We start from the raw sequence: 19,471 nt of genomic DNA on the forward strand, positions 1-19,471 counted from the left end.
TTCTAAGGACTGTAAAGCAAACATAAAATGTGACATCATCCGGCCTTCATCCAATCACTCAGTTGCAAGGCAGAGATGAGGTTTTGATCCAATCCCAGCTCACAGGGGCAAGTTTAGCTAAGCTGGCCCATACACCCATTTTGTGATGTCATTTGAAAGGATAAATAGAGACAGCTGACAACACAAAGGGACTCGCTGATGCACTCACTTTCCTGATTCCGGCGAAGCACTCTGAGCCAGCATTTTACATCCAGCCTTTAACATCCTTCCAGATCCAGATGCCAAGACTCTTGCAAAGCAGTAGAGAACTAGTGATTTCAGCAAGGCCTAAATCCTCAAACTTATTCTTGCAACCCAGTAAATTGCTGTGGTGTGAGAAGGCCTTTTGAACTAGTATCCTAAAATTCTCTGGCATGCTACCACAAGGCTTGCCTAAGGAACTCGCAATCCAGCCGATTGAAATACCCACAAACAAGGAGGGCAGATCCTGTGCAAATCCAGTGACCAGCCTAGCAGATCCAGTCCCGCACCTGATGTGCGGTTCTTCCTTGACAGATCCAAACAATGACCTGAACTGACGGTCCAATTTAATAAGTTATTCTGTGAGTATTAATAGGAAGAACAGTGACCCACATTATATCTGCATTGTATGATCCCAATCTCAAACCCACCCCATCTTTAATTCAGAACCACAGTATTGCTAGAACTATCTTTGTGCTGACTCTTTTCTCATCTGTGTTATTAAACCCTAACTTCTTATTGATTTGATTAAGAAAAGGAAATCCCCGGAAGAAGTAGAGTATCCACAACAGGCGGGTTACGCTGATCACGTGACTGTAAGATCCATCTGTGGCATTCGCTTTTTCATAGTCCTAATCTAGTGTAATCAAACCCATCTGTCATTTTCAAAAGTGCATTTCTGTTTTCCATTCTCGCGCCTATTCTTCAAAAACGACTCTTATTAAAACCTCTATAACTCCCTTGGTTTTTATGATAGAAGCGAAATTTCAACTCCTACTTGTACCCAACAACCTTAGCTATCCATAGAACCCAAAACCGCAGTGCGATTCACCTGTTATAGTGAATATCGTGCAAGGAAAGGTTTGCAGTGATTTGACATTCTGAGAAATTTTACACGTGTAAAGTAGCTTTAAATTGTTTCCTAATTTGGCTTTGAGATTTCAAATTCTTTCTTTTGACTAAATCATTGCTTGTGATTGTGTGCAACTGTTCAAAGCGGCTCCCGTAGGAATTTATTATTTTTGACCACATTTTTTTTTTTGCTCATCCAATTACAAAGACAATTTCAAAGCCATTGACACCTGAAAAGTCAATTCCGTTTTTCTCTTGTGTTTGAAGGGGGAAGGTGGGAGTGATATTCTGTTTGATTTGTGTTATTCCTGAATACCTGCTCTCTCCTCACATCTATTTAATTGCCTATTGGGGGATTGAGGGGTGTTGCAGGGGGATCCCCTAACCAGAGTGCCATCTGTCCAAACCAACACAAAAGTATTCTTTTCTGTGCTGCATTTATTTTTGTGCTCATTACTTGATTCCTAGTGTATTAAAGATATTACTCAGTGCTGTCACCCCATTGGTGATTGTTGTTTACCTATTAAAAGATATTGTGATTTAAATTCTATATACATAAATAAATATTTACCTTCGCTAACTAGCCTGATTCATGGTTCAGTGTGACCGGGGGGGGGGTCTCAGGAGAAGGGTGTGATATGAGTGGTATATCGTTCAGAACATTGAACTTGTAGATAAAATAAATAAGGGTTTCATTTGCACACTACATGCTGGGTGTGACTTGGATGTGTGCCGGATTGAAATCACTTACAGCTCTAGAGAAATATGAAGGTCAATTCAATATGTCCCCTTAGCGGTTACGTTTTTGCCCACCGTTAACCCACCTTGTTGCTTGCGTCGAGGCAGTCCAGCACGATAATGCTTCATTGCTGGCACTGACCGGGGCCGCAGACTGCCGACTGCAGTCACTTTGCAATCACTTCACAGTCCACTTCTCGGATACCGCAGTACTTGTTGTAGGTAGGTGGAGCCTCTCCTCATGGTGTCCGCTCTCCATTTCACTGGTCCTGAGACAATCACCTGCAACTGCCGTCCGCAGTCACTTTGCAATCACTTTGAGGTCCGCTTCGTGGATCGCACCGTACTTGTAGTAGGTAGGTGGATCCTTTCCTCACAGTATCCGCTCTCTGCTTAAATGGTCCCAAGACAAACAATCACCTGCAACTGCTGACTGCAGTAACTTTGCAATCAATTGGCTTCACTTTGGAAAGCCAATGGAAAATTAAGAAGCAACAGGCAGAGGAACCGGAGCATTATGTTATGTTATGTTATGTTATGTTATGTTAAAGGTTCTTATACCACGCACTATTGCCTCTTTCGTGATTTCTTGGCACTCTTTGCTGCAGGACTTTCAGCAAGCATCAGGCGTTCCAATGTGAAGCCAATGAAGTTGGTCACAAGATATACATGCTTTTACCAGGCAAATCTGTGTGTGGCGTGCATATGCCCTCTCAGAGCAGAAGCTGCGTCAGAAACCTTGCGGGTCCCAGTTTCTGGGGCATGCTGGGACTGGGTGTACTCCTGTTTTTTATTGTGCAATATATAGCGGTATTACAGGCATTCTGAGCGGCCTGCATTTGTGTTTAATGACCTCCCTCTATCAGGGCCGAGCCAGCCTCAAAGTTTTGGGGGGCTGGATTGCAGTTTGAAAACTGTTAGTGAGACAGAACATTAAACCTACTGCGCTACTGATTACCCCCCACCCACAATTCCCCTTTCCTACCGCCCCCTCCCCAAGTCCAGGAAGCTGAGTAGATATTACACTTTCCTTTGGCCCATTAGATCCATCTTTCACTCCAACTCACCAGAGGCATAGCCATGATTCTGTAAGAAGTGGAGTCTGGAGCTAATGTACTAGTACCCACACTAAAAAGGGCCAAAAGAAGAAAGGGCATTTGTTCTGCCGCAAGCCAAATACACAAGAGGGACAGAGAGTAGTGAGAGAGGGTGAACCAATCAAGGGGGTGTTGCCCCTTGAGGAAAGTTTTTAAATAATGGGTTAAAATAGTGCATTTTTCTGTACACTTTATGTGATAAATTAGGTAAAAGACACACAGTTTACAATCACTTTTTCAGGGTAAAACATAAAAAGTCCATTAGATGCCAAGCCACCAACAATGCACAGGAGCATTTTCAAACACATTTTCATAATGCCTTTGCCCACTATATACCAGTACTCTGCAAGTGTAAAAAAGCATGCTCATATCGAGTGTGCTCTCACATGTCTATTCTGGTGCACCTATATATGCCACTATTCCCACGTAAGAAAATACTCATGTTTGCTTTGTCCATAATGCCAGTAAGGATACTATAACAAAGCATGTGTATACTGGCTCTGCCAATACATGCCAGTGTCCCCATGTAAGAACATACTCTTGTTGGCTTTGCCGTAATGCCAGTGAAATAAAGCCATGTCACAGTAAGAAAACATTTCGTGGCTGGCTACACAATTCCCCCACTCCCCATATAGGAACTCTCATCAGGTTGTATTTTCTCCCTAACGGCAGTAAAAAGATTTCATGCCACAATAAAAAAAAAACATTTCCTTGCAGACTGCACGAATGCCCCCACCCCAATGTCAGAATACTTATGTTGCCTTTGGCCTTAACACCAGTAATAAACTGCAATGCCACAGTAAGAAAACATGCTTTTGCTGGTAGCCGGTAAGATAGCTCAGCGGGCTGAGCGCATGCTATTGTAATCTGACTGTGATTTGCAGGTTCAAGTCCTGACAAGGCCAATTCAGCATTTCATACTTCAAAGTGACCCCCCTGATCTCTAACATCCTCAATGGACCTTGTACTATTATGTTGCTTTTGCACCTTTTTACCTCTCACTTACCCTGTACTGTACTCTGTTTCCCCTGCTCACCAAGTTGTACCAGCGCTGTGATACCTACGGGTTTGGGCGCTGTCAATAAATGCAATAAATAAATAAATAAATAAAGCTCATTAAATGAGCGCAAACTTCGGCTTGGTGATACATTTTATTTAAATATGTTCTCTGCACAACGCTTTGGCGAAAGCATTATATAAATAACCTATTACACAAATTCCGCCATATAAGAACACCTATTTTGCACTCATCATGTTATATTCCCCCTATGTAAAAATATTTATGTTGCCTTTGACCTTAACACACGTAAAATAAAAAGCCAAGTCAAAAAAAGGAAACATGCCCTCCCCATGTAAGAACCACCATGTTGGCTTTGCCCTTACTGTGAGTACAACAGTCCATGCCACAGTAAGACCCAGCCAGGCCAGCCACACTGTGGTATTCCCCCGAACCTCCACTCCAACCCCACCATCACATAAAAACACTCAAGTTGGCTTTCCTTTGCTCATAAATGGCAGTAAAACATGCCATGCTCTTGTCCAATAATGTTCATGCTCCAATGCCCCTCACCAGGTCCCAGCGTGCATGCACACAGAGATTCAGACACATTCACCCACCAGTCACACACCCACACAGCTGATTTGTCATTCAAAGGAGCACCCATAACATTTAGACTGTGCGCTCATTAACACACGCAGCATACATAATTCATACTGCATTCATTCATAGGTGACACCTAGCATACATGCACCCACTTACACACTCCCTCGCATGCATGCACGCATACATTCATACATGCATGCATACATACAATCCCTGCATGCACACCAATACAAGTTTTTTTAGTTGGTGGTAATGATTGAAAGCATGGACCATGCAAATGCTGAGCCAGCAGTTAAGCCTTTCACTGTAAAATGGGAGGTGCGGGGTCTACTTATATGCCCATGGCAGGCTTGTGTCCTCTGCCTTCACTTCAATGCCTGTTTTTTCATTTGCTTAAGTAAAGGTGAGAAATGTGACCGGTTCTAGTGGTCTGAGCCCCAGTCTGGGCGTAACAGCAGAGTGATGCCTGCTGCTCAAAGTGGGGGGGGAGTGGCTTCAGCCCTCCCAAGCCCATGCCTGGCACCACCCCTGCAAATGTTTTGCACATATGCTTATGGCTTCGGTGCCATCTTTTCACTTTGAAACAGACGCCTTTGTCAACGTGAAACCTGATGTGGACAGGGTAAGCCATCTCGAAAGGCGCTCGCGGATCGGCCGTGCTTCCACTTCAGGCGCATGCGCGAGAATGCATTGCCTACACTCTGCCAGGTTGCCAGGCTGATCCGTGTCTAGTAGAGGTACTGGCCTAAAATGCAATAATTAAAATGGAAAGCGGGAAATATGCACACGCAAAAAATTCCTGTTTCTGCCGTCGTTTTCCAGTGTTATTGTGTTGCATAGGGCATATTGTGTTCCTTATTCTATTTTTAGACAATTATAGTTCATACATGTATTTTCCAGAAACGTTGCGAAGCAAAGTACAGTCCGACCTTCCAGAGCGCCCTTATGCGCCACTGCACACGCCTTTTGATGACTGCTCTGTTAAGCTGCACTAATACAGGCAGTGCTGACGTGTGTGTTTTCCAAAATGCTCTGCATATGCGGCTGTCTTTCAGTAAAGCTTAACTCTTCCTTCGGGGAGTAAATGATGCGCGCCTATTCTGCCCGGTGGCACTTTGCCGAGCTGTACCTTTTCATGTACTCTCTTGGTGCCAGAGGCTACCGATTCAAATCAGTGACATTTGTGAGGAATGAGGTAAAATATTAACTCGTAGATTTATGTAAATTGGTGACAGTCCTCCTGAGACATGTTAGGCGGAGATACCGGAAATGTGTTAGCTGCGTGCTTCTTCCTGTCTTAAAACAGAAGCTCCTGGCTGCGCATGAGTGTTGGCTCCCTCTGCCAGGCTACTGTCACTGAGCCGGGTTATGATTTGTGCATCAATGCAATTGGAAGAATGGGCCGAATTCCTGAGCCGGGGCACGTTAGGACAGTGTTACCCTTTGCCAGAAGCAGAACAAGCTTTCTGCCACTTATTGCCCAGTCATCACGTTCCAGCCCCAGTCAGACAGAGAGAAAGAACATGGAAGCTGAATGCCCGGCCTCCTGCAGGAAGAATGGAGCTCCCCACACTGGGTCAGTGGCAGTCACAAAAACCTGTTATCTATTAGAAAGAAGGTGCCTGGGCAGGTTGGCATGCAGTTAGGGGGTGGCGGGATCTTTCCAGGTCGGGCTGGGAATTCAATGGTTGTCTTCAGATGAGCCTGAATTCTATTTAACCCTTTCGGTGGCAGCCTGTCTTGAGAAAGGTGGGGAATCTGGTAATGTCTTTTCTGTGCCTACTAACTGAGGAGCTCGGTAGTAAGGACTGGGCACCATTGCTCGTCTTCCCACAATGGACTGGCATTGGCACGTTTTTACACAAAATCTTTTTCCATTAATTCGATCTAAGTATCCCACCTCTTATTGCCACACTTTCCCCGATAAAAAAAACTAAAATAAAGAAGACCCATTTAAAGGAGAGAAAGATGTACTGAATCATCACTGCCTGCATTGGACACATCAGAGAGTCCTACAGTGTCAAATGGGGCGCCTTAAATTTAGGAAGAGGCTGAAAACGCTTCCTTTGCCTGAGGCCTTCCTGAGCTGAACAACCTTAGTCCAGACCTGGCCCTGGTGTTCTTGACTACATGAAGATATATTGCCTGGGCTTCCAAGGTGGACCTTCATTGTCTGCTTCAAAAGGATCCCACACGTTTTTATTGATATTTTGCCATCTTCCCTACCGGTTTCCCTACTTCCCTCCTTCCCCTCTCCACCCCCGCACCCCCTTCTTGAATTTCAGCAATCTGAAGTGATCCTGTAAGCATGAAGGCCATTATAAAATGCCACATAAATAAATAAATATCTGCTTTCATATCCCCATCAGTGATACAAAGAGTATTATGAATATGGTAAACGCTGAATGTAAAAAGCTCTTCTAAAAGGGAACCGTGGGATCTGACAATGCCCGCTGTAGTCCTCCATTTTCTTTCTGTCAAAGACACTAGGCCCAGTGCTGGAAATGACAACATTTGGCGTCTGAGGGGCCGAGCTAAGTGTTGAATGATATGCGTGCCCTGAATATAGGATGCTGGCTGCTTTGCATAAAAACAAAGTGCATTTTGGGAACATAAGAATTACCACCAAATTATCAAACATGCATGTGCTAGTATATCAAACGTGCATTCTTTCTAAGCATACAATGCACTCTTGGTATGATGCTCATTTCCTCTGTCAGACCATTCACTGTGACAGTAAAATGTGTTCAAAGCATGAGATATATATATACAGCTTTGGATGGCTTCATTGTTTAAGTTTGGGCTGTTGAGCAAAGGGTGGCTTTCAGATGCAGTCTGGGTGCGCAACTCGACTACAGTAAACACAGTGGGCCTCATTAGGACCCTGGCGGAGAGGGTATTACGCCAGCGTAGTGCATGGCGTACCTCTCCGCCATACTACGAGTTCCCGTAGCGCCATGGAGGTTTTCTCCGCCTGGTTTTACCAGCCGGAGAAAACCATGGCGCTACGGGACCTCGTTGTTAATTACGCCACCGTATTTTACGGTGGCGTAATTAACTCCTTCCCCACTCCCATTATACCCTATGGGGCGAAAATGGGAATGGGGAAGGGCAGAATGGGGATTGGGGATTTACCGCTCCGCCGAGGTCGGAATGGGGCGGTAAATCCGCCAACCCCCATGGCGCTATCGGCGGCTTTCCGCCATGCTTCGCGGTGCATTTAGCACCGCGAAGTCCGCCTGGGTCGTAATGAGGCCCAGTGTTTAGGAGACTCATGACAGTCCAGGGCAGAGAGCTTCTTCATATTGGCGTCTGTGCTCCGCCAAAAAATGTGTGCAGGCGCAGAGCTCTGTCTGTTTCGGCCCTGTGGGCACAGCATGGCCATTGGTTCACTGCTGCCTTGTTATTTCATGCCACACGTTTGTGCTTCTGACCATGTTGCAGAGGCAAGCTATTTTCTAACTATGGGGTAAGAATGAGGCTATTTTAGCTTGACCTCTGCGCGTTTTACTTGTGATCATTGTACCGTGTACATGCGAAAGTCTGGTATAAATAATGTAAGGTTGCGGTTCTGGCAGACGCTGCCTTGAGCGTATCCAGTTTTGGGTGCATCATTTCTAGCAGGCGGCCGCCGCTTTGTTTTGCTTTCCCAGATCTCGCCCCTGAAGTGGGGAGATGAAGAAAGTGCTCCCCATGGAACACAGCTACTGCGGGATCACGCTTTTGAAATCGCACAGGGTAAGGGACACCCAGCTTGGTTTGGCGATTCATTGATCTGTCCTAAAAAAATGGATGGATCATTGTTCATGGTTTTGTTTGTTACACAAGCAGCATTTCTACGTACGGTTCAGTCATTATTCACCCGGTAACACAATCAACAGCATTGGAAAGTGGCGAGAAGGCAGGGCTGTCTCCAATTATTTCAAAATGCAGAAACGTCTCCCACAGTGAACGTAGGCACAATGGACTATGGAAGTAATCCTAACTATATCTACAAGGGGTCACAAATCAGACCTCAGATTAGACATAAGGGATACACGTTATATAGTAAAATGGTTCGCGTAGAGAGTCAAGAAATGGGTAAAGGGTGCACAGTGGCGGCCACTCATCAAGCAGAGTCTAGGATAGCGAGGAGTACATCAGTGCATCTTTCTCAATTGGAAATAGCGCACGAGTATGGCATCTTCTATACCTCAAATTCATAGTGCGAGAGTTTGATTCTTTAAAGCATGATCTGCCTTTGAAAAAATCAATTGAGTTGGGTATTGAGGAAGGGGTATTTGGTGTTGATCCACATAGTATATGATGACATTTCTCCGACCTAGAGTGATATGTGGTCAAAAGAGCACCTCGATATTTTAAAACGAGCAGAGGATAATTCAGGCTTAATCCCTGGCCCATATTTCTTTCACTCGTTCCTGGACCAGTTTTGAAGAGGGGTTAAAACATCCCTGATTCTCAGCCTCTCTATGTTCGCAGTCCTCGGCTACATTGTGTTTGTTGTAAATTTAGGCTGCTATCCACAGTGGAGTAACTTTGCTGAAAATGTTAAAGGGGACGCATGACATCTAAATAAAAGAGGCCCCTACCAAACGAGTGGGACACAGTGGTGTGCCGTAAAGGTTGGGGGGGACAAACACTCCCCTAAGATTGTGCCCATGGTTATGCATCTTGGAAGGGAAAGCTAACAACTGGGGTCCTGGTTTCGGGGCGTACCAACTTTATTTAATGCCGGAGATCTGTTTTGCCTGACGCATGGCTGACGTTTCTTCTGCCCAGTGTGGCGAGTTCCAGGATCTTCCTAGCCTGGCATGTGGGGATAGCTTGCCGCAGCAGACGGGGTTGGCCTGATCACTACCCGATATGACTCCTTGAGAGTGGGTGAGGTTGGATCCCGCAGGTCCGCTATTTCTCCAAAGTCGCAGTGTTAGGGGGTCTGCATCTGTATTTGTAGAAGATCCCACAGGGGACTACATTGCCCAGAAAGCTATGTGGAGATGACTTGAGTTCCCAGAACCAGAGCGTCACATCAATTTATGAAACTAAAATATCATTTGCGAGTCCGCAGGGATCACGGACAATGTTAAAGGCCAAATAAATTGTTTCCTGAAGAAAGATGAGGCAGGGGTGAGTTACGAGTGCCAAGGTGTCAGGATCAAGGTGTGGCACGATCACTGGCTTAGCCACCATTGATCACAGAAAATTGCGCACCTTTTAGGGAAGGAAACTACAATGGCGATGCATGCCACTGACACCTTGGCAGACTTGCCAGTCATTATCGGGGAAGAAAAGAAGCAAAGGTTCAGTATCCAATAGCTAGCCTTCCTTCATTCTTTTACAGTTTTTTTCCCCTTTATTTTCTGTAAGAAATTGACGGGTGTGTTTAAAAAAAAAAATAATTTTTGCTATGACACAATAGAACAATATTAAGTGAATTAAGGGTCTCCCAATGAAAGCGCAATTGGTCGTGTGAATTCAAACTAAAGAATGGTTAGCAAACTTGAGCAAAGGATGGGAAACAGCCCAAGGCTAGGCCCTATAAAAGAGACAGGCTGACTCATTAGGAGACAGAGTCCCAGAGAAAGCAGATGTATTATGCCATACTTACTTATCAGAAGGGGAGATTCTGAAGGAGAGGAGTGCTGACAACCTCACAACCTGGAAGTTGAAGCTGCTATTTTGGTGGAGGTCTGCTAAAGACAGGTGGAGCATCTTGAAGGCCTAGAAACCATGTAAGGAGTACTCATTCCGGCGATTGACCACTGCCTCTCACATCCTCCATCTACAATCCCTGCAGTGATTAGGCAGAGAAACAGGGCCTGGAGCATGAGGGCATTACAACATCAGCTGCCTGAAAAGGAGGAGAAATGCCCATTAGCCAGAGCCAAGCCCCACGGTTCACCACCTTTGAATCCTGACACCACGCAGTTTCCAGGAAGTTCCAGGTGTGAATTCTGATGAAGCACCAAGATCTAAGCTGGACCACTTCAGAGTCCTGATACAGAGTAATGTTCAGGAAGGATCGGTTGTGAATCGGGACAAGAAGCAAGATTCTGTAAGGACCAGTTGTATATCGTGAGCAAAGGGCAGGCCCAGGAGGAACCAGATTGCAAATCATGAGACAAGCAAAGGTCTAAGCCAGACCTTTGATGATCCCTAACAAAGTCACTAAATAAGGAGCCGGATACAGCACCCTACTAAATCCAACACATGACAGAGGTCTTCTGGAACCTGAGCAAAAGCATAAAAACCTTTGGACTCTTGGCTGTGAACAATCCCTAAGAGCCTTCTCAGAAGGAACACATTATGGATTTTTGTTTTGATGGAGCATGGATGGACTCTGAAGAATAGATTATGTACTTTGTGTTTGAAACATTTACTTGGTAGACTATTGTAGCTGTGACAGAGACTTTGTTTTGAACCAGTTTTGCTTGGATATTGCTTTCTCTAACAGGGTGTCTCAGGGAGGAAACACGCACTGCTAAAAATAGGTTTTGGAACTCTATGATTTACAGGGACACATCAGTGGTGAGAGCCAGGAGGAAACCTCTCTTTGTGTTGACCCATCCCAGTCACTGTCTATCTAGATTCACCCTTGTTTATTTGCAGAATCCAATAATCCCTGTAGGTGTTTACCCAACCCCTTCCTTAAAAATATGGGAATTGAATAAAGAAGTGTCATACCATATTGACAAGTCTAGTGTGTCATTGTTTGCCCCCTTTGCCTGCTAACCTATCTGCTGCACACGCCTGTCTGGAAACCTCAGCTTTTTATCTTTCAAGCCTTAAATCACCAGACCCACTGAGTCTTATTTGTAACCTGTATTAACCAAGTCCCTTATCGTTGCAGGAGATGCCCTCCCCAGATGTGCCCCCCTTCTCACCACCTAGTATTGGTCTCAGCATTGGATCCAGGCCATCTCTTCACAGTGTAACATCTGCCACAGAAGTGTTTCTCGGAGGTAAGTGTCTGGTTAATGTGTGCATTTCCCCACTCTCCTACTCTGCTGTATTTTGCAGAGCAACCTCCAATTTCTAACATGGTTTGTCACATTGGGCAGTGAGGTTCTCACAAGTCGCTCACATTTCTACCGTCTACAGTCATATTCTTACCTCACATTTTGATCTCCATTTAGCATAAGGAGTGAGGGACCTTAATATCATCCTGGCAAGCCTAGCACTTCTTCCATGCCACACTAGGAGTTATAGACTGGACAGGGAGTGACCAAGTGTTCCTCTGGTCCCCTGAGATCTAGAAGCACAAAAGGTATGCATATACATGACGTGTGAATCTGAAGTGCTCTGCCACAGCCCATGATATCCAAGGAGTGAGTTGGGAGTAAATTAATCTGTCCCTTTATTCTGAAACTGTATTTATCAGTTGCCGTGAGCACTTGCGCCCCTCCCCTCCCGAGGACCTTGTCCATCATCCAGTGACTCACACGTTGGTGACTTGTTGTCAAGGCTTCCTGGAAATTGATGATTCTGTGTTGCTAGAGCAACTGAAAACAGCCCCTGGGTATGTATTTCCACCCTTTAAAGTCTGCTGCCCAGAGACTGGAGAGAGTATGGAAATAGAGCCTTGAGGCAGGTGGACTGAAAGATGCACGTATGCATAAGTGGGTGAGATCTTGCAAACACAACACTTTTTGTCAAGTCACCTTGCGCACTAATAAATGCTCCAATCAATCGCGGCTCCTCCGCCCCTATTACAGCTAACCCAATTTCTGTATGTTGAACTCTCACCAGAGGTATGCTGTTCTCGGACCAACGACTACTCGCATGTTATTTTTTCTTTTTCTCTTTAACCCCAATGGGTATTCAGCCAGATTGACTCCTCCTCTTTGAAGTGGCACTAGACATAGTGCAATGTTTTATGTCGATGATACGGTACTAATTGATCTTACCGCAGGTGTACTTCAACAGTCTATTGTATGGAAATAACTTTTTAAATAAAAATAGTTTGGAGCTGAAGCAAAGGAATACAAATGTGATGGTCATCGGTAAGGGGGGGTGGGGGGTCAAAGTATATTTGATCCATTAACAATAACAAAATCGAGGTAGTTGGCTGCCAAAATTACTTCATTTTTTTTGCTAGTAGTGGCAGTTGGGTCCGCATATAAGGACGGTCATCAAGGCCGCTGGAGATCAATGGGCTGTTTTACAGGGGGAGAAGATTGCACAAGTGGTTTAAAGTGATGGCGGTCTAAATCCAGCTCTCAATGTTGTACAGAAGCGAGATCTGGGGCTATTACAACTGCGCATGCTTCGATGCTATACAGGATATCGTTTTAAGGAAAGTGAAGGGCCTCTCGCCTAGTACACCTGGTGACATCCGAAGGAATGAATTAGGAGTTTCTACCATAATGGTGGATGCCCAGCGTAGGTTTTTAGAATTTTTCTTGAACTCAAAAATATAGGCCTTATTGTAAGTTGAAATGTAAATAATGCACTTCTAGAGATTGTCGCGTCCTTTGCCCAGAATGGAATTTGCTGGTATACAAGCAGGATGTTTATGTTAAGTAAGTTGGACTTTCACAAGTTCACATTTAACAATCTGTCCAAGGATCACCTTAATGGGTAACTGGAGGGACAGCTCTAACTAGGGGGAGGACTATGAGCTAAATAGAATTGAAACAAAAGGGTTGGCGTCCTGCCACAGACAATCAGTTATTTACTAACATGTGTGTATATAATGCTCATTTTGTCACGTTTTTAACTTAACAGGGACAACTCTGTGTCTCCTATTATCATCTTGAAAAATAGAGCATCATAGTACTGAATTGAGTTCACACAGCTTTTATTATTTAGCTAGTGAGTCTGTTTTTTCTTTTTTTCGTGGAGAGTATTTCTATTGTACTCTTTCTATATCGAATTTAGACAGTGCATTCAGTGGTGCATAAACATAAATATACAAACAACAACATGGTATAACACAAATCTCAAAAACAGCTGTGTGCTTTAACAAGAAACGTACAAATCATTCTATAAAGAGCATAAATGTTAAAGGCTTTGTTTGTTCCTAAGGGTGCTGGATGTTATGCTCTTTTCTATTGACCGCTATATGATCAGAAAAGCCAGGCGGGAGGGTGACCTAGTCATCGGTCCAGGTCTAGAGCTGAATCAACAACAATTGATGTTGTGAGGGGACTGCTATAACACTCTGGGAGTGGTTTACATTGACATTTCGGCTGGTTGGTCAATTAGCCTTCTTCTTGGGCCAAGGCAGCGTCTCCCTAAATGGAGAACATATAATAGAACTTAGGTTCTACAGGTTTTGCGGTGATGTCATCACATCATCAAAAATGTGATGACATCACCGCAAACGAGACAACAACGTGGTGCGGCCATGACAGTATTTCATTTCATTTCGAGAATGGTGGTGCTCGTGACACAACGCAGAGCGCCGCAATCTTGAAAGACAAACATTGAAGGAAACTTGTAGAACCTAATTAGGTTGCACCTAGAAACATGCCCAGCTGCATGTACAATTCTGCAAGAAATGACTTTTAAACTCACACACAATACATTTTACATGAAGCATTTTATAAGGCATCCAGGCCTTAAATCCATGGGTAATGTATTTCTTTAATCTCTCAGTGGCAAAAGACATGAGTAGTCCTTCTGGATTGTCGATACTCCTGGCCGTATGAGAACACCATGTTCACCTTGAAACCAAGTGGGAACTTCTGTTTGCATCCTGTAATTGGGATGAGGAAAAGGGAATTTCTTTTATTTCTTATAATTGCAATAAGCTTGGTTTCACTTGAGATTTCTGGAGCACAATCCGGTATTACATTGAAGATAATGTACATGCTTCAATCTGTCTCTTTAAGTAAAAAGTGCAGCTATCCATGATTTAGTAAAGCACAATTTTCAGCCACGTCTTTCCCTTTCCTTGCTGATCTTCGCACTTTTGAACTTCCCAGCATATGCCTCCTTCATTTGAGATTTAGGCCTGTCTTTAGTTCAATAGGCCTCATGTCCGACATCACCATTTCTGTGCTGCTTTAGACTTCAATGGGACACCACAAATCACTCTGGCGTCTTTATTTCTGGAATTCAGGGGCTATATTTTACCCCACATCGAACAGCACAATTGTTTGAACAATTCCTACCAAATCCGTGCAGCAATATACATTCTAGCTTTAATTTTGGAACAGTGTGTTTTAGTTTGAGGCCATTGCTGCCACTCTTGATCTGTGGCGCAAAGAACAGTTTAGGATTGTGGAAAAATAAAACAGTGGAGCACTGGAAGGGAAGTTTGAACCCAGCATGCATGCTTGCTCCCTTTTTAACATAGTACCCACACATCTACGTTACCAATGCTGAAGTGACCATGCCTGTAAAAATGTATATGATCCTTAAACAGACAGCAGTATGCCACTACGTGCCAGGTGCCATTTTCGAGATAGGGCCTATGCTACAACATATTAAATAATTTGACATGTGGGTATGGCTAGACCTTTGCACATGTGCATTGTGATTTGCAACTAGAGGCACACCAGGAAGCTGTTGGAGTTGTGGAGTTTGTTTTCTTGTAGGCACATCAGTGATAGGGGAAACAAGGCGTGTCACCCAAAATTAGAAATGTCCATGACATTCTGAAATACATACCTATACTACCCACACCCTAAATATCGAAACCTACTCACGATAACTTGGCATTCCCTCATGCAGACTATGATGGTTTCTCCAGTCTGACCACACATTCTGTCATTCCTCCTGGATGATATTTCGCACTATCAGACCTGCCATTCTCTTTATTGCTTAAAAACGAACCACTTCTCTGGACAGCCCAATCGATCCACCGGGGACAAGGGCTGGCCAGCAACTCTCCTTCTTCCTGTTTCTCTCCATTCCCAACTCGCCATAGTGTAATATTTGTCACAGAGGTGTTTCTTTGATGTAAGTGCCTAATTGAGGTGTGCATTCCCTCGCCTTCTCTCTCACCCGCTCTCTCTGACTCTTCTACACTCTCACTCTCACACTCTGCCTCTTCTGCGCTCTCTTTGCCTCTACTGTGCTCTCTCCGCCTCTTCTGCGCTCCCCAGTGAGAGACGTAGAGGCATGTTTCTGTCACATACTGCACGACGCGTCAGTCTGGTTGCAGTGTTTCCAGGTTTCTTTCATTTGTCTGGGAGGACCGAGCCTCGCATTCTTGAATGTGTTCAGTTTCTTTTGTGTTTGGCAGCTTTGTGGCATTTTTCAGTTGGGTTTTAAGAGCTTTTGCTTGTTGCTTCCTTTGGGTGGATCACGAACTTTGCTGGTTGTTTCTCTGTCTCACTATACTTCTACACATGTATCACTCCACTACTCGCAGCTCAAAGCCCTTTTCTGCTTCCAGATTCTCAAGCTCAACAGGAATTTCACAATTCCGCCATCTAGCACTCATTCCACAAGTAACGTGTCCCTTAGGAACTTCCTCCATTTCTTCGTGTGTGTCCCTCGGGTGCATGGAACTGCTGACCCATCTAACAATCCCAGTGCCTTCAAACGACTAATGCTGATGTCCTTGGCAGAGGTGTTGCTAGGGGAGGACAGAGGAGGCTATGTCCCCAGGTATTTTGGTTGTAGCCCCGGAAATAAGCTCAGGGGCTGCAATGAAAAGGCGAGCGATCCCCGAGTCCCGACATTAGCACAGCCCCAGATCTTTTCCAGACCTAGCAACACCCCTGGTCCTTGGAGTAGAACAGGATCATGGCATGTGCTGCCAATCCTTAGAAACCCCCATCACCCTCCTAATTAGGAGAACACAGCACATATTTAAATGACTTACATTTACTTTAAGGAATTTGCATTCCTGGTAGGATTTACATAGATTCACATGTTGGAAACACAATCCAGTAAATATAATGGTACAGATTGAAATCCTTAATTATAGCATTCTGATTTTGCATGGTCTCGTATAGAAAAGTAGACCTTTAAGCAAGAACCCTTTGATCTAGAAACTATAGCTCGAATACGCTAGGGTCCCGGTTCATGGAATTTTTTGCTCGGTGGAAAGTGACTTTGATCTGCAAAAATACACTTTGCACTGCTTCATGAATCAGGGTGGTTGTTGGCAGTGCAAAGGCACTTTGCAGCAATAAATTCCATGAATCGGGCCCTCAATCTCTTCATCACCCATGGGCCCTTGGCTGTCTGATCACTGGTCATACTGCTGCCTAGTTATTGATGTCACTTTCCAGTTTGATATATTTGCGCCTGCATTGTCTGGGGAAAATGTCATAAACACGATCCTGTGCTTCTCCCTTTTCCATGTATTCCCTTACATATTACTTTCCTTCCCAGAACCTCATTCTGCCAGTGCACTGGGTCACATGCAAACACCTGGATACCGTTTTAACCAGAGTTTAAAAGTCTACCAAAACACCATAGCCACACTAATCTTAGCCTAAAATGTGACTGCCCTTTAAGGGAAATGCCAGTGTACCATCATTAGTTGAATTTATTTGCAATTCACATGTACTTTTTCCCCCCTTTTTCCTCCTCTAGTAACCAGCACTAGTTTATGCATTGGCAATCTAAGCGCCATTACCACTGAAACAAACTCTGTTCACAGGAACGCGTCTCAATGCAAGACGCTATGGGCCGGATTGACAGAAGTGTCTTATAATGGCGCAATCCCATAGGAAAAGGCTCCGTGAATCAGGCCCACTGTCTTCTCACACACTGATAGAATGCCTACATCGCATGTCATGCTCTCATGTTTTGTCTGACTTTCTATATTCCTCAATTTCTGCACCGGGCCAAACAGGAAATCAGCTGTGTAGCGCATTACTTGGTCAGAGATTGACCTCTTCTTAAAGACAATTATAAAAATCTACTATACATTTCAAATAAGACACCATCAGTGGAGCAGCCCAATTGGCATAGCTTTGTCCATATGAATATTGACTGTACAGCAAACAGGTAAAGCTCGTCTGGGGGAACCATTGGGGGCAATGACAGCGCAACTGTATTGTCACATGTCACCATGTGTGCTCCTCTGACGCAATTCAGCTTGGGTTCTACTCCTTTATAAAATAAGGAATACATTACCGACCAGCTGTCATGATCAATTAAATCAGTCACTGGCAAGATCTGCGGTCATGATGAATACTGAATTTCTCTTCGGCTTTCCTTGGTGCTAAACCTTAAGGAAAAATCACCATATCATTGAGTGGAGACCGTCGGAGGGGGCCTGCTAACTTGCTCTCCTCCCTCTATTTTTCTTCTTTCCATGCCACCCTCTCTTGTTGTCCTGTCCCCAATGGCAGATTATCTGGACCACTCCATTCAATAGTCTTTGGATGGTATCCAAATCCTTTTCTTAAACATCCTCTGAATTGCTCAGTCCTTGTCTGGCTAGCTGCTCAGTCCATCCCTTCTAACAGAGCTAGGAGCATGCTTCCACTCCTCTGCTGGCCCTTGCCCCACTCCAGACCTTATTGCATCCACTCTTGACGACCAGGCCACAGAGTTGTAATGCATCATGCTCTTGCCCACATTTGTGACACTCATGATGGAATTTACAAATCCATCTGATGAACACCCGCTTGTTATAAGACTAACATGTCCTTTCCACACTCCCGTCCATGAGGTGCTGGCTGGGGTTCTATGTCATTTGATCGACAGTCCTTACTTCGTTGGGTTTTTAATTACATTTTTTTAACAAAAACACTCCTCGAAATTGATTTTATTTTATTTTTGGGGGCTCCCCCCAACACCCCACATCCCCTATTGTTTATTAACTATTCCCGACCCCCCCCCAACCCTTATATACAGTTCGCAACCCCAATATATATTTTGATGAGTTTTTTCTTTAAAAAATGTTAATTAAAAAACATCATAATAACGACTGTCTGGACCCTGCCTGGACTCTGTTATGTTGTTACTTAGAATTTTGGGCACCACTAAAAGACAGGTGGGGGGCAGTTTGCTCACCATGTGCAACTCTACCATTGGTGCCATTTACTGCGGCCATAAAGCCATGCCCAACTCCATCCATGGCAAAGAAGTGTCATCCCCAGTCGTTCTTGGAATGCCATAATGCCTCATGCATTGTGACCCCCAAAACTGACATAATCATGTCCAAATATTTACACATGGTCACCTTCTTTCTGGGCATCATTTTACATTAGTCGCTGTTGTTTATTAGAAATCCACTTTTCGGTTTTCTGTATTCATGGGGAGCGTGACCCACATGCTGCGTCCAGCTCCTACTCTTGACTATTCCTTGCAGATTTACTTCATTTTCTCTAATCTAACAATGTAATAAAAGGCCAGATGTATGTTTGTCTGATGCAGTCATAGCTTCGCCTGTTGTCACTGCTTGAGGGAGCTGTTGGATTAGGATATATAGTAGTCCTACTGTGTCAAAGAAAACCTGCACTTTGGCCCATGTTCACAGGCCTGTACACTAGTGTGTAATAACTTGAAGCTTGTAAATCATCCAGCCACCCAAACTCTAACCCTCTTCGATCAGAGGTGCTCAAGAGGTTTGTGATGCCCATTTGTGGGAAGCCCTTTGCTCCTAGGCTCCCATACCTTTCCCTGGTGTCTTGTTGCCGGCACTCCCTTATACTTCACCTTATTTATTTCCTTCTCATATTTGTAAATTGTCAGCCTCTCTAAACTAGCCACTTCAACTCCCTGCTTCAACTCCCTTAACGATGCCCATCCGTCAACACGCGTATTGGCTGGCTTCCTACTGGGCCCGTTTCCTGGGGATATTGAGACCCCGCCCCATCTGCCCATTTTCATTCCCCAGACTCACAGGTCTAGTCCCTCATTGCTTGATGCAAATCATTGTGTTCCATATATGTATCCAGAAGAGCCCACAATGCCAGCTGATACCCATTTGGGTCATTACTCTTTGGGGCATGGACCTTGGCTGTTCTCTTCTTAATGTTCCCTAATGTTCTGCCGTGCTTCTCCTCCTTTAATGGTCTTCTAC

General features: G+C 44.5%; 1 protein-coding gene across 1 annotated transcript in view; it reads left to right on the forward strand.

Moving 5' to 3' along the window:
- The window catches only part of FCHSD1 (FCH and double SH3 domains 1), a 582,795-nt gene that overhangs the window by 559,260 nt on the left and 4,064 nt on the right, over positions 1 to 19,471 (forward strand). Inside the window, exon 18 of the mRNA XM_069654127.1 lies at positions 11,381 to 11,492. Coding sequence (XP_069510228.1) covers positions 11,381 to 11,492 — 112 coding nt within the window. The remainder of the gene's footprint in view (positions 1 to 11,380; positions 11,493 to 19,471) is intronic.

The sequence above is a fragment of the Ambystoma mexicanum genome, chromosome 3q (assembly GCF_040938575.1).
Source record: "Ambystoma mexicanum isolate Mex_15411 chromosome 3q, UKY_AmexF1_1, whole genome shotgun sequence".
Lineage (NCBI taxonomy): Eukaryota > Metazoa > Chordata > Amphibia > Caudata > Ambystomatidae > Ambystoma > Ambystoma mexicanum.